Here is a 14,557-nt window from a genome sequence, read left to right on the forward strand (position 1 = left end):
GCTATAATTTCATTTGCAGAGCCACCTCCTCTCCCACCTTCATTTCCCTTCCAGCTCTCTCTCGCTATTACTGCCTAGAACCATCACATATCACTCATTATTATCTATTTTTTCCCTTTAGTCTTGGCATGCCCTCCTGTAGATATCCATTGATCCTGACATTCACCTATTCTCCAATCCCTTTTTGTTGCTCTTGGCCTTTTTTCTATGAAACTCCATAAATTTCTTCATAAGTGGTTATGGTTCAACCTTCCATTCCCACAAAGGCTTGCACTTTAATGCTTTAATGTCTCCTAAAACGTAGGTGACTATGCATGAACTGGCCTCATGGAGTCCTTTCCTCCTTTTTGTCTCTTCCTGGTCCAGATGCCAAAGGACTGCACCTCTCCCTCCCAATTTTTCCTTCTCTTCATTTGCCTCTCCATCACCTCTTTCACACAATCAGTCAACAAGAAATTCTTAAGCCCTTATTATCTCCTTGGCACTATGTGGGGCATACAAAGAATGGGAAAAATAGTCCCTGCTCTGGAGGAGCTTCCATTCTCATGCGGGACACAATATGTGAATATAACTAGGTATACATATGATATAGCCATAGTTCACAGCAGGCAATCTGGCAGAGGATGATTGTACTTGCCGCTTCTGGGACTGGGAAATACCTCCTGCAAAAAGGAGAATTTGAGCTGAGTCTTCAAGGAAGTCAGAGGAATTAAGAGTCAGAGGTGAAGGGGGGCAGCATTCAGGACATGGCAGACAACCAGTGTAAAGGGATAGAGATGGGACATGGAGTGTCCTCTTTCAGGAACAGCAATATAAGTGGATTTTGTCGTTCGTGAAGGGCAGTAAGTGTAACAAGACTGTAAAGGCAAGAAGGAGCTGGTTTATGGAGAGACTGAACTGCCAAACAGAGAGGTTACATTTGATCCTCGAGGTTATGAGCTCACTGAGTAAGGGGTGACAAGGTCTGATCTGTGTTTTAGAAAAATTATCTTGGCAGCTGAGAGAAGAATGGATTGGGATGGTGAGAAATTTGAGGTAGGGACAACAGTCAAAAGGCTATTGCAATATTCCAGGCATGAGGTGATGAGGCCTCAACTAGGGTTGTGACCGTAAGAGTGGAGAGAAGAGGACCTAGGTTAGAGATGAAGTGAAGGTGGAAACGAGATTTAGCCAGGGATTCGCTACGTGGGTGTACAATAGCCAAGAGTCAAGGATGATATATTGAGCCTGAGTGACTGGGAAGATGGTGGGGCCTCAATGGTAATACAGACATTTAGAAAAGGGAAGAGTTTTGGGGAAACAATAATGAGTTCTGTGTTGAAATACTGAGTTTGAGATAATTATGGGGCATCTATTTTGAGAGGTCCTAAAAGCAGCTGTCAAACAGGCATGTAGCTGAGGGGCTGTACAGTTGGTTATACAGATTTGCAAATCATCTCTATGGAAATAATTTTTGAACACACAGGAGCTGATGAAATCAAGATGGTGTAAAGCGAAAAGAGATGAGAGCCTACTGTAATGCCTTGGGGGACATTCATGTTAGTGAGCCTAACACTGATGAAGATGAAGCCTGAGAAGAGCCAGCAAATCAGACTGAACAGTGGTCTAACAGAACAGCATCATGAAAACCCAGGAGAGAGTGACCAACAGTGTCAAATGCTACAAAAAATGTTAAGAAAAATAAAGTTGAGAAAAGGCCATCAGATTTGGGGAATACTGGTAACACTGGAGAGGATGGTTTCAGTTGAATCATGAGGTCAGAAGCTAGATTGCAGAGCATGAGACAAGAGGAAGCAGAGGCTCCAAGAGTTTAGCCATGAAGGGGAGAAAAATTACAGGACAATAGCTAGTTGGAATGGTAGCATCAAGTGAGAGTTTTTTAAGGATCAGGGAGACAAAGGCCTCTTTGAAGATAACAAGGAAAGAGACATTGGAGATTTAAGAAAAAGAATGGGGTGAGGGGGAAGGAAGGAAGAGAAGGAGGAGGAGGAGGAAGATAGGGCTAATCTGCTACAGAAGTTGGGAGGGGACAGAGGATTGATTCTGGTAAAGAGGACCACCTCTTTATCTGAGACTGGAGTAAAGGGGGAGATACTGAGGGAATATATATGAATGAAAGAAAATGAGGAGGACTCTTTATGTGAGTACTGGAAATGGTGGAAAGTGGTGTTATCAGGAGGAAGTTGTGTCATAAGTCCAGAAAAAGAGATGACTGGAAAAGGAAGAAATTTAAGGTTAAGGAACTTTATTAGTTACGAAGGAAGCATTCTTCAGGACAGTGGAAGGAGCAGACACATCTGGGGTTTAAGGGATGGGGAGATGGTGATGTGTACATCAATAGCTAGGGGTTCAGAATCACTGGAAAGTGATTCTGGGAAAGTATAAAGTGAGTATAAGGAAATGGGAGTGAGTCCAGGCAAAATATCTTTGACCCTCTCTCTCCATGTCGAAGTCTCACACAGTCTGCATCTCTTTCTCTGGTCTCTTCACTTTTCTCTTCCCCTAAAAACTCATTTTTTTCTCTCCCAAACCTTTTGCTTTGTTCTCCTACCACTTTCTTTCCTCCACTTCTCCCCCTCTCCATACTGCATTGAGTATCTTACTTCTTTCAGTGATATGCTTAAATGGAGGTAGTTGGAGTGGAAACTCTTGCATCTGTCCCACTGGTTACAATGGAGAGCAATGTGAGGAGAAGGACATTGTGTGCGAGAATGGGGGCACCTGGGATGGAATCAAATGCATCTGCAGTGTCCTCTTCTATGGCACTAAGTGTGAATTGGTTTCAGACAGCCTTCCCATAGGTAAGCCAAACATCTCTGGGTCTCAGGGCTCTGAGCATAGCTTCATCAACAGCTGAGGTGAGTATAGGGAGTGAAAGGGGACGAAAGGTACCCGAACAATCCTCAGGGACAAGGTGGAAGGTCACAAAGCACGGGGGATAGAGAGGGTTCATTCTGAATGATTTGTATGCTCATAATCAAGTCCATTTCCACCAGGAACTCCTCCAGAAGAGGTCAATGCTACCGTGGGAGTGAAAGTGACTGTGACCAATATGGAATTTACAAAGGACTTAGAAAACACATCTTCGGATGCCTACAAGAGTTTCGCTGAACTGTTCAAAACACAGGTATAGGATCAATGGGTCATAAGACCACCAGATTTGGCAGGAACCTTAGAGGTCATCTACTACATTCCCTGATTTCATAGAGGGGATCCAGAAGAGTTAAGTGACTTACTTAAGTTAAGTCACTTGCCTAAGGTTACATAACCAGTTAATGGCAGAAACAAAAATTCGAACCAGGACTCCCATAACACCCAGGTCAGTGCTTTATCCATTAGATTCTCTGCCTCCATCTCTTAGTGTCTTTCACTCTGCTCCTGTGTCTCAATCTTACCATTTCAACTAAAACTGAATAGTGGGAGGAGGTCTGCAGCAGGAGTAGGATGATTTAGAGAACTGTCCTGACAACTTATAAGCCATTTTACCTGGACAAGTCACTTCACTTTTATGACTGCCAGTTTGCACCTGGAGTCAGGAAGACCTGCGTTCAAATCTGGCTTCAGATACTAGTTCTGCGACCCTGGGCAAAGCACTTAACCTGTCTCAGCTTCAGCTTTCCTCATCTATAATACATTCCATAGATTCCTCACTTACCTCCCAGAGTTGTTGTGAAGACAAGTAAGATAATATTTGGAAAGTGCTTGGTAAACCTTAAAATGCTATCTAAATCCTAACTATTATTATTGTTATTATTATAGCTTACAAGGTTATTTGGAGAGTCAAATGAGATAATATATATAAAACTTCCTTCTTATCGTTCATTTATTGTTAATAATTCTGGTATATTTCACTGCTTTCCCTCCTACAAGCTGTCTTTTCTTCCTTATTCAGAAAACAAGAATCTTCCAAATTATCTGAATTTTCTCAGTTAATCAACAATCATATACTACTATGTGCTAGGCATGGGAGAGTACTAGTGTAAGATGGGGTGGTGGGAGAGGAAGAGTGGCAAATGAAGGCCCATTCCTTCGAGTATGCACACTCAGTTTTAATTCAGCAGTTGTTTATCTCTTTTAATTCCATCATATCTTGATGCTTTTTCCCTTATAAGTTGTCTTTTCCCTCTTAACATTTAGAAAATAAGAATCCTCCAAATTATCTGAATTTTTGAATCAATCAACAAACATTTATTAACTGCCTACAATGTGCCAATTAACTATGAAGTAGTTTGGGAGGAGGAAGAGGATTAGCAGCAATTGGGAAGGAGGGGTCACATAGGGCTTTAAAGGAAGAGACTTTGTAAGCTGAAGGCCAGGAGGTAGTGCTTTCCAGGAATAGGAGAATGACCAGTGCAGAGGAGATGGGAAATGAAGTGTCATGTGTGAGGAACAGGGACAAATTCCATTTGGTTACATAGCAGAATGTGGGAAGGCAAGGGCTGCCAGGTGGCACAGTGGATAGAGTACTGGGCCTGATCTTCCTAACTTCAAATCTGGCCTCACACACTAGTTGTATCATCCTGGGCAAGTCACTTAACACTGTTTTCCTCAGTTTCCTCAACTGTAAAATGCACTGGAGAAGGAAATGGCAAATCATTCCAATGTCTTTGCTAAGGAAACCCAAATGGGGTCAAGAAGAGTAGAACACAACTGAAAAACAACTAAACAACAACAGAAAGAGAAGGAATGTTCAAAGATACTGAAATATTAATTGGAACCAGGTTGTGAAGGGTTTTCAAAGTGAAACAGAGGAGTTGATATTTTATCCTAGAGGCAATCAAAAGGTACTGGGGTTGACTGAGTACAAAGGTCAGATCTATGCTTAAGGAAAATTACTTTGACAGTAATGTTTGGGACAGACAGTTGTGAGAGACCTGACAAAGAGAAGGTTTGGCAAAAGATGAAATATATCAGTTGATGGAGAATGAGGGGTCGTGGATAATGTCAAGGTTATGAAACTGGGGGGACTAGAAGAATGGTGGTGTCTTCAACAGAAATAGGGAAGTTTGGAAGAGAGGTGGCTAGCAATGGAGACTGAAGGGATAGTCAGACAGTAGAAGCAAGGAGAATAATGTAATGAAACCCTATACAGGAGAGAGCCTCCCAGGGGAGGGTGGTCAACTGTGTCAAATGCAGCAGATAGGTCAAAAAGAAGGAGGACGTTGAAAAAAGACCACAGATTTGGCAATTTAGAGAGACCTAGTGATTTTTGAGAGGGTAGTTTCAGTTGAATAATGAGGTTGGAAGCCAGACTGAAAAGGGCTGAGGACTGAGGCAGCAGCAGGTGTAAAAACATTTTTGAAAGAGTTTGACAGAAAGGGAAGAGAACTATAAGAAGGTAGTTTGATGGGACAGTAGAGTCTAGTAAAAGCTGTTTTTTGTTTTTAAAAAAACAGAGAAATCAGTAGATAAAGAGAGGTTGGAGATTTGTGAGAGAGTGAGGAGACAGATGATTGAGGATATAATTTACTGGAGAAACTGAGATGTGATAGAATGAGGTATACAAGGAAAGAAGCTGGCCTTCGCAGGCAGAAAGGCCACTTCTGTGTCAGAGAATATGGAGAAAGAAGGAGAGAGTAGGAGGTGATATCTAGTTTTGAGATGAAGATCAAGGGAAAAGAGGAAGCTCACAGAGAATGGCCTACATTTTCTCAATAAAGGCTCAGCTAACAGTGATCAAGAGAGGTGTATATGTGGGAGACTTGAGGAGGGAACAGAAGGTTTGGAAAAGCTTCTGTGGAAATTAAGATACGGAATTAATTATGGGGGGGAACAACTGCTTGCTGCAGGAGAGCCTAGCTGATATTGGACAACATGAATGGTAATTGGGATGGAGCTGGAGTATATTCCTCTTCTGGAAGAGACCTGGATTCTCACCTCATGAAGGAATCAGTGGACAGTGGAATAGCAAACTAGTCCTGGCTTGTTTCGGTTTTCCTGACTCACTCATCCTTTCCAGGCCTCCCCACTGCTGGCTCTGGGAGCTCCATTCTTGAAACACACAGGTGGTAGCCCTTGAGGAGGTCAGCTGAACTCAGGGACATCACAAGAATAAAGGGAGGACATTAGGTTAGGTAATGGCAGCATCTGCCTAACCCTTCCATGGAGACATTGCTCTCCCATGTCCTCTATGGTACTTCTGTGCTTTAAACACTTTCTGTCCAGAGTCTACTTTCACACAGGTTGATTCTCATAGGCCTCTGCTAAGAGGAAGGGCTATTTTAGAGAGGGGGAGTGACAGAAAGGGAGTGGGGCTAAAGAATACCATGATTTTGACTATTTAGATAACCAGTGACCTCTTTGCCTTTCAGATGGATACCATTTTCCAAAACGTCTCTCACTATGTTGGTGTGGAGATCAAGAAGCTTTCGTAAGTCTCTGCCATCTTTGGAGAACCAGAGCCATGTAGAGTGGGAAGTTAGATGGTATGGGTGCCCTATTAGTCGGGAGTATTCACCTTCCTCACCTCAACATCCTTCAAGGATAAATCAATCAGTCAACAAGACCACACTGTGCTTGCTGAGAATACAAAGAAAAAGCACAATAGCCCCTGCCTTCTCGTGGGCTTCTACAACATCTAGAGCAATACGTAAATCTAAGATAAATGTAAGAGTAGACCAAGGTAACCTTGGAGAAGAAATCACTAGCAGCTGAAGATGCATGAGAGAGAAGGGAGAACAGGGGATGCCTCCAACAGAAGGTAGTGTTTGAGTTTTGAAGGAAAACAGGGATTCTAAGAGGAAGAGATGAAGCAGAGGAGCATTCTAGGCACCGGGGACAGCAGAGCAAAGTCCTATTCATGGGAGATGGAGTGTGTGTTTAAGGAACAGCAAGAAGGCCTGTACATGGTTGGAATGTGCAGTTCACGTACATTCGTATACATGATGTAAAAAGTAGAAGCAACGTGTAAGAAGACTAGAAAGATAGGAAGGATCAGGTTGTAATGACCTTTAAATGCCAAACACGAATTCATTATTTCATTCTAGGGTTAAATAGAGTCACTACAGTTTATCGTGTAGGGAGGTGACATGGTCAGAATTTTATTTTAGGCAAATCATTCTGACAGTTCTGTGGAGAATGGATTGGAATGGGGAGAGATGTGAAGCAAGGAGACCAGTTAGAAGGCTATTGCAATAGTCTAGGCTAGAGGTGATAAAGGTCTGAGCTCAGGCCGTGGCTGTATTACGAGAGTGAAGGGGTATACCAAAGAGATGCTGGAGAAAAAGAAACAACAACATTTGGCAACTGGGGTAAGTGAGAATGAGGAGTGGAGGATGAGGAAGGCCAAGAAAGGTGTGGCTATGAGTCTGAATTCTGAATGACACCTGGATAAAGGATGTTCCAGGTTGTCCCCTATCTCCATGAAGGGAGTTTCCTCTAGAGGGAAGAGGGTTTGTTAAGAGTAGACATTCAATGTGGTTGTTAGGTTGGCCTGGTTACCAACCCTACTCAGGCATTGAGAAGATCATGAGATGACCTTGTCTCTTCTCTTCTCAGAAATGGCAGTATACTGGTGGAGTATGATGTGATCCTGTCAACAAGTTTCACCCCAGATTACATGACAGAATTGGAGACTAGTGCAAAGAAGGTAGAGGAAACAATTACAACAGTAATCATTGAGCAAGGAGACACAAACTGCACAGGTAAGTGCCCCATCTCACCCCTGCTCAAGTTTTTCTCTTATTACCTCCCTCTACATACACGATGCATAAACTGCCTCTACACTTGCCTTTGTTCCCCCAGGGTCAGTCCCCGTGTCTGTGATGTCTTCCCTCTCCCTTTGTATTTGGTGAATTTTTACCCCTCCTTTAAAAGCCAATTCAAAAGCCACTTCCCTGGGAAAACCTGCCCTTGGGTTCCTTGTACCTAACCACCTCTCCCCCTCCTACCCCCCACCTCAGGCCTTGAAGACATAAGGCCTCTCTAATAACGGGCTATCACAAATTAAGTGTTTGCCATATCTCTGTGTTTTTATTTTTCTACCACTGTAAATTCCAGGAGGGTGGCATCTTCCCCAGCACCTCAGCTCAATGTTCTTCCCATTTTCTTTTGGGTGCAGACCTAGGATTTCATCAGTGTCAGGGAACTTCCAGTGTGGAACCTAACTCCACCAATACAGATTCTCATCTCCTTTGTGATAAAGTCTTAGACTTGCCTCGGCCACTGAGAAGTTAAGTGACTTGCTTGTGGCCTCACATCAAGTATGGCTGGATTTGAACCCAGGTCTTCCTAACTCCCACCTCAGTCCTTTAGCCTTTCTACCATATCATCTATCCTTTTGTACACAGTAGGCAATTAATAAATGTCTGTTAAATTGTATTGAATCTCCTGAGACACAAGGAAGGAAGAGATCTTGCAGGGAGCTCATTGTCTCAAACTATCACTTTTGCATGACCCTGCCTCTCTCTCTCTCATCTGAGGGAGAAGGGGTAAGACGACAGAACCCAAGGCAGATAAAGTCCCAACTGGAGAGGTCTTACCCAAATCGGGGCTCACCTACTTTGAGGAAATGACAATCAGAAATGTGGGAAGGAAGGAACAAGCATTTATTAGGCACCTATCATATGCCACGCACTGTGCTAAGCACATTACAAATATTTCATTTGATCCTCACAATAACCCTGGGAGGCAGGTGCTATCATTACCCCACTTTACAGATGAGGAAACTGAGGCAGAGAGTAAGTGACTTGCCCAGGATCAGACAGCTAGTAAGCATCTGAGTCAAGAGTTAAGCCCAGGACTTCCTAACTTGAGGCCCAAAACTCTATGCTAAGCTCCCCTTAAGATAAAGAAAAGGTGTAGATTCAGAGATATTATAGCCCAACTATCAAAAAACCAGCTTCTTGCAGGAGACTCTCGGTAGCCACAGTGCCACGATGAGGTGGGCTTGTGGAAAAAGGCTGGTGGAGCTCACTAAGCAGGAAAAAATGCTTCTGAGCACAACTGGAAATGGAAATAGAAATGGAAATGGGAAAAAATTCAGGGAAGGAAAGAATTTCAAAGGGCTGAGTATCTGAAGCCTGAGGGTCTGGCTTATCCCCCACTCTTGGAGAGGAAGCCTTCAACAGAAAAGCCCTGAGACAAGGGGAGATTTACTCTTGGTTTTACTCTTTCACAGAAATATTATGTTTCAACCCCAACGAGACATCAGTGGATGAGCTTATAGTTTCCTATGATCCTCTGGGTATGTAAACCTAAAGCAGAAGTGGGGCAGGGGTTGGGGTAAGCTCTGGAGCCCACCCTGGGTGAAGAGTTCTTCCTTTGTACTATTTATTCCCTTGACTTTCTCCCTTAGTGGAATGCCAAGAGACTGCTGGAGAATTTAAGGAATTCTTCTACATTGACTACAAGGACGAAACACCAGAGTGTATTAACAGATGCATGCAAGGCTTCAACTCATCACTGGACTGCAACCAGGGAAAGTGTCTGTTCCAGCAGAGTGGGTCTCGGATAGGGCCTCGATGCTTGTGAGTTCCCAGGCCCTCCTAATAGCCTCCTTCCTTCTCCTAGGCCCATCTGGGCCCTCCCCGGACTGCATCCCCGAACCACATTTCCCCCTATCCCTCCAGAGGAGCAGGTCTTGATCTAGGCAGGCTTAAACCCTGTGGTCACATCTATAACAATCCTAGCCTCTTACTGGTAAGAGTGCCCTCTCACTGCCTGCCATCTGACTTGGCCCCTGCCCTCAGGGAGCTGACAAAGAAAACCATGTTCACTCTCTTGGACAGCTCTTGGAGAGCTCCCAGTCTGAATGGAAGGAATATGGTAGCCACCATCCAAATGTGAAGGAGCACACACCCACACAAAGAAGAAAAAAGCACAAAACCCAAATCATCCTAACATAAAAGCAAAGAAATTATCAGTTGCTGCCAGGGGTGTGCCAGGAGCCAGCTCAAACTGGTGTAACTTGCTCCAGTTTTCAGTGTGAGCAATCATACCTCAGAAATGGCAATGCCACATACAAATTAGGGCTTGATTTCTTGTTTTGTGGGTTCTCTAGACTGAAGAAAGTGCTAATAATGCAGATTTAACTTAAGTGTGTGTGTGCATACTTTTCCACCCAGACAGCCAAGTTGTTAAACTCATTTCCCAGTGCACTTTAGTATTGCTCTATAAACACTGTTTGAACTCAGCAAGAGGGCAGTAGAAGGCTCAGGGAAAGAAGGCATCCCAGCCTGGAAACCAATAATACTATTAAGGCATTTAGATGGTGCTTTGGGGTTTGTGAAGTGCTCTACATCCATTATCTTATTTGAGCCTCACAATGCCCCTGACTGCATCTTTCCTGAAAAGACCCCAGGCAGGGGCAAGTCAATGGAAGGACTAGCATGTGTAACTGAAGAAGACTTCTGGGAAGGGAAGGAGCACTGAGCAGATTTGAAGAGGGGAAGAGCAGGATTGATGTAGAGGGTTGGGGAGGGTGTCCCTCATGTGGTGGTAGATACATGGGAAAAATGAAAATAGAGTTTTGTCTGGATACATCGTGCTGGGGTATCTGAAGATGAGTTAGAGGTTGAAAGAGTGATTAGTGATGAATTCTTAACATGTGATGAGGACTATGGGTACACTTCAGTTGGAGCAATTCCCTACCCTCACCCTTGCACATGGAGCTGACAGGGAACAAACTCTGGAACAGGAAACACTGTTACAACACTCACGGGGCAGCATACCTGACCTGGGGAAGCAGAGGTGGATAATCATTATGAAGGCACTAGCTTCTCTCCCATTCTGAGGTTGCTTATAGACTATAGACTTATAGACAGATTAAGTCAAAAGTACACAGAACTTCTAGGTTAGTATTCCAAAACTGGCCTTTATACTGTGGTTGCTGACCTGATTGTGTTTACAAGAGGGAGGGCAAGAGAATCACATGACACCTCTTGGAGGCCAAGCAATGCCTCTAAGGTGTCCGGTCATTCCTAAGTGCTCTCCCTCATTTTGGGCATCCATGTGCATGCAGAAATACCCCTGGAGCTGGAATTAGATTATACGAATTCAGTTTTGAGTCTACTATGACCTTTTTGAGTGGCTCTGAGTACACATTTAACCTGTCTAAGCCTCTTTTCTCATCTCTATGATCAATAAGTCCTGTGCATTGGGTTAAGCTGTAAACTACTGCATTAGCTTCGGAACCCTCCTGTATCACAAGTAGTCATACCCTAACACACAAAATCATAGCTCCCAGATAGTTCTAGGCCCATTTTCCTTGAAGCTGGACTCCATCCCCATCCAGCTCACATTTCCTTCTCCTGGGGCCCCTTGACCAGACCCCTATCTCCTATATCCTAGTTCCTACAACCTGCACACATCTTTACCCTCTTCACAGTCCTTTCTCCATGGGATCAAAGGGCCAGTGCTGGAGATTGGGTAGAGTTAGAAGAAAGTGTCCATGATCTTGACTAAAATCTTCTTTCTCTCCTACCTTTACTATCATTCAACAGCTGTTTCACAACAGATACACACTGGTACTGGGGAGAAACCTGTGACTTCAGCACCAGTAAGAACCTGGTGTATGGGTTAGTGGGCACCTTAGGGGCAGTGCTGGTGCTCACCATCGTTGCCCTCTCTGTCTTCATGTACATGTCCCGGAGGAAGATCCAAAGGTGAGCCATCTCTACCTCTACTTGTTGGTTGGTTTTTTTAGATTAATTTATTGATTTATCAACAATCACTTCCATATGCTTTTGAGTTGAAAATTTTTCTCCCCCTTCCTCCCCCCCCCCTCCCCAACACGGCGAACAATCTGATATAGGTTTTACATTTACATTCCTATTGAACATATTTTCACATTAGTGACGTTGTAAGTAAATATTAAAACCAATAGGAGGAACCATCAGAAAGATGAAACAAAACTCAACAGAAAGTAAAAATAAGTAATAGCAATTCGACTTCCACAGGTCTTTCGTTGCATGTGGACAGCATTTTCCATCCCAAGGCCTCTGGAGATGTCTTACATGCTTGTAATGCTGAGAAGGGTTCAGTTTAACAATCCTAGTCATTGCATAACGTGGCTGTTATTGTGTACAAAGTCCTCTGGGTTCTGCTCACTTCACTCAGCATCAGACCATGTAGGTCTTTCCAGGTTTTTCTGTCTACCTCTCCTTCTTACATTCCAGGTTGTAATCTTTGGCCTTTGTAATTCTTCATATCTTCAGGATGGCCATTGAGGGTTGGGAGGAAAGATGATCTGAAGGAAGTCACAGATAGACTGGATGCTCTTCAGGCCATCTCCCCAAAACGTAGCTCGTCTGAATGTTATGGGCATTGTGCTGAGCCCTCAGTTCGGATAGGGGTGGGGGGTCACTCTGGCATTTTTGTCAACAGGCAGAAGGCCAGGCTGGATCAAGTGTATAAATGGCATGAAGAGGATGGAGGACCAGCTCCTGGGAGCTTTCAGAATACAGGCTTTGACATCTGTGAAGGTACAGCAGCCTTCTTTGGGTTCTTAGTGGCTACAGGGAGGCACTTGTAAGGAATGTCAGAGGACTTTGAGGGAGGAAAGGCAGTTCCCCATTCTAAAACGCTGGGCCCCACACAGCTTCCAAGACAGCAAGAAAGTGGTAGTGCAAAGCACTGAGCAGGTTGGGGGAAGAGAAAATGTGAAATAAAAGTCTACCTTCCCAACCACGCCACCTTCCTCTCTGTTCTCCCTCCCTCTAGAACCAGAAGATTCTCTTTACATGGATTCCACCTACAGTAATTTCCAGCCCTCCTTAGATCACATTGACCCTGAAAAGAAGGTAAGCAAAAGCATTTCTCTAGTCCCAAATTCCCTGACACAGACTTTTCAGGAAATGCAGAACTGTCCCTAGGCTTTGGAAAACTGGGGCAGTAACTCTTGGCCCTGAGCACTAATGGACCCCATGCTTCTGGCATTTGACAATTACTCAAAAAAGCTGGACAGAAGGTGGCTTCCATATTTGGTGCCCCAAGATCTGATGCACATTATTGTTTCGTGATACCCTCATATCACCATGGTTAAGAGGTAGGACCAACCTCTCTCCATATCCCCATAGCCACATGCTAAGCTCCTCAGGTTGCATTGTATCTGTCTCTCCAAGGTTGCTTTTGTCATTCCTTGTTATATAATTTAATCTGGGGGATAAATGGGTGTGGGGTGGGGTGGAGAACATAGGGAAGAAAGCATATAATATACTTTCTGTCCTCCTAGGGTGGCAGGTGGGTCAAGGTTAAACAAAACACCTCCTCAACTCTCTATATCACATCCTGTTCTTGGAGTCTTCAAATCTGCTCAGTGCTCCTCCTGTCCCAGAAGTCTTTCTCAATTACACATGAAAATCCTTGCACTGACTTGCCTCCTACCTGGAGACTTTTCAGGAAATTCTGATACCCATCGAGGTAGATAGGTGAAACATACCAAGTTATTCTGAGACATATCTGATTATTTCACTGGTTCAGATCTCACCATTATATCAATGGCCACCGCAGGGTCAATGGGAGGAATCTTCCCTAATCTCTAGCATCTCTGCTGCCCTTACCTCTCTCTAGCCTCAACATCTTCCAGTAGCCTAGCACCCACATAGATGCCTTCTCTTTCTAGATCCAGATCCAAAGGCCACAGGTGGTAATGACCTCAGTATGAAAACTCACAGCTGAAGAAAACCTGTAGGTGGAACCCTACAAGGAGACAAGAATATCATTTGTAATACTGCCAAGGAAAGAAGTGCCAAATCCTCAGTTAGTGAGTGGAAGAACAGAGGCCTGGGCTTTGTTGATGTGAGATTATGTATGCAAATTGCCTTGTAAACCATTACTTGCTATGCAAACTGAATATATAATTATTATTTTTATGTTTCTTACTATTATGGCATTCTTTTTATTGATATTCCAAGGACACTGTTCTCCCACAATGTAGGTGCTCACCCAGCACCTCAACGGAGCTTCTGGCTGCATACACAGAGGAGAGAGAGGACTGCATGAAGGATGAAAGAGGGAGGAGGGAGGAGGGAGGAGGGAAGAGAGAAGAGAAAGCACTTTAGAAAAGACATCACTGTGGTCATTGCTGACTTCTGACATTTAGGGGTTGGTTCCCTCGGGGTGGAACTTTTCTCCCCATTCAGTTACAGTAAAACAGAGAATTCACATATGCAAATACGTATAACACTGAGATCTTTCTCTTTTTCTACATATACACAGGCATATGCTTATGTACACACAGAATCTGCAGTTGATGGTGTAGAATAGTCCCAGACTATGGCAGGAACTTGAGGATAAAAGGACGAAACATTTCTGTTGGATTAACCCAAGGCCCCTTGGGAACATCATGGAGCACGTACTAAGCAGACAGCTGACTGTCTCCTGAAGCTTTCATCTTTCAGGCAGGAGCCTTGGAAGTGGGGTTGATGCAGAACCACTCTGGTCACCAATGATGGAATGCATCTCCTCTAGAGCCCAGGACCAGTACTGACCCATGTCCAGATAATATTCACCCCTAATATTTGCATATTGCTTTCTGCCTTTTTTTTTCTAAAGGCTTCCTCACACCTTAATATCCTTTTATCCTCACAAAAGCCTTATGAAGTGTCAGCACTTGGTA

General features: G+C 43.9%; 1 protein-coding gene across 2 annotated transcripts; it reads left to right on the forward strand.

Annotated features, from left to right (window-relative positions):
* The first annotated feature begins 2,875 nt into the window (after positions 1-2,875).
* On the forward strand, positions 2,876-13,811 carry LOC110204598 (mucin-17-like). Of its 2 annotated transcripts, XM_020980753.2 has the most exons (9): positions 2,877-3,127; positions 6,312-6,370; positions 7,498-7,643; positions 9,119-9,184; positions 9,296-9,467; positions 11,442-11,603; positions 12,325-12,422; positions 12,661-12,740; positions 13,562-13,811. In XM_020980753.2, exons 1-9 carry the CDS (start codon positions 3,053-3,055, stop codon positions 13,601-13,603), a joined length of 900 nt encoding a protein of 299 aa, XP_020836412.2. In that variant the 5' UTR covers positions 2,877-3,052; the 3' UTR covers positions 13,604-13,811. The 2 variants fall into 2 exon arrangements, with proteins under 2 accessions (XP_078012949.1, XP_020836412.2); XM_078156823.1 differs by lacking the exon at positions 13,562-13,811 and having other exon boundaries at positions 2,876-3,127; positions 12,661-12,817.
* Positions 13,812-14,557: the final 746 nt, after the last annotated feature.

Source organism: Phascolarctos cinereus, unplaced genomic scaffold (assembly GCF_003287225.1).
Source record: "Phascolarctos cinereus isolate Bilbo 61053 unplaced genomic scaffold, phaCin_HiC Scaffold_673;HRSCAF=1309, whole genome shotgun sequence".
Taxonomy (NCBI): domain Eukaryota; kingdom Metazoa; phylum Chordata; class Mammalia; order Diprotodontia; family Phascolarctidae; genus Phascolarctos; species Phascolarctos cinereus.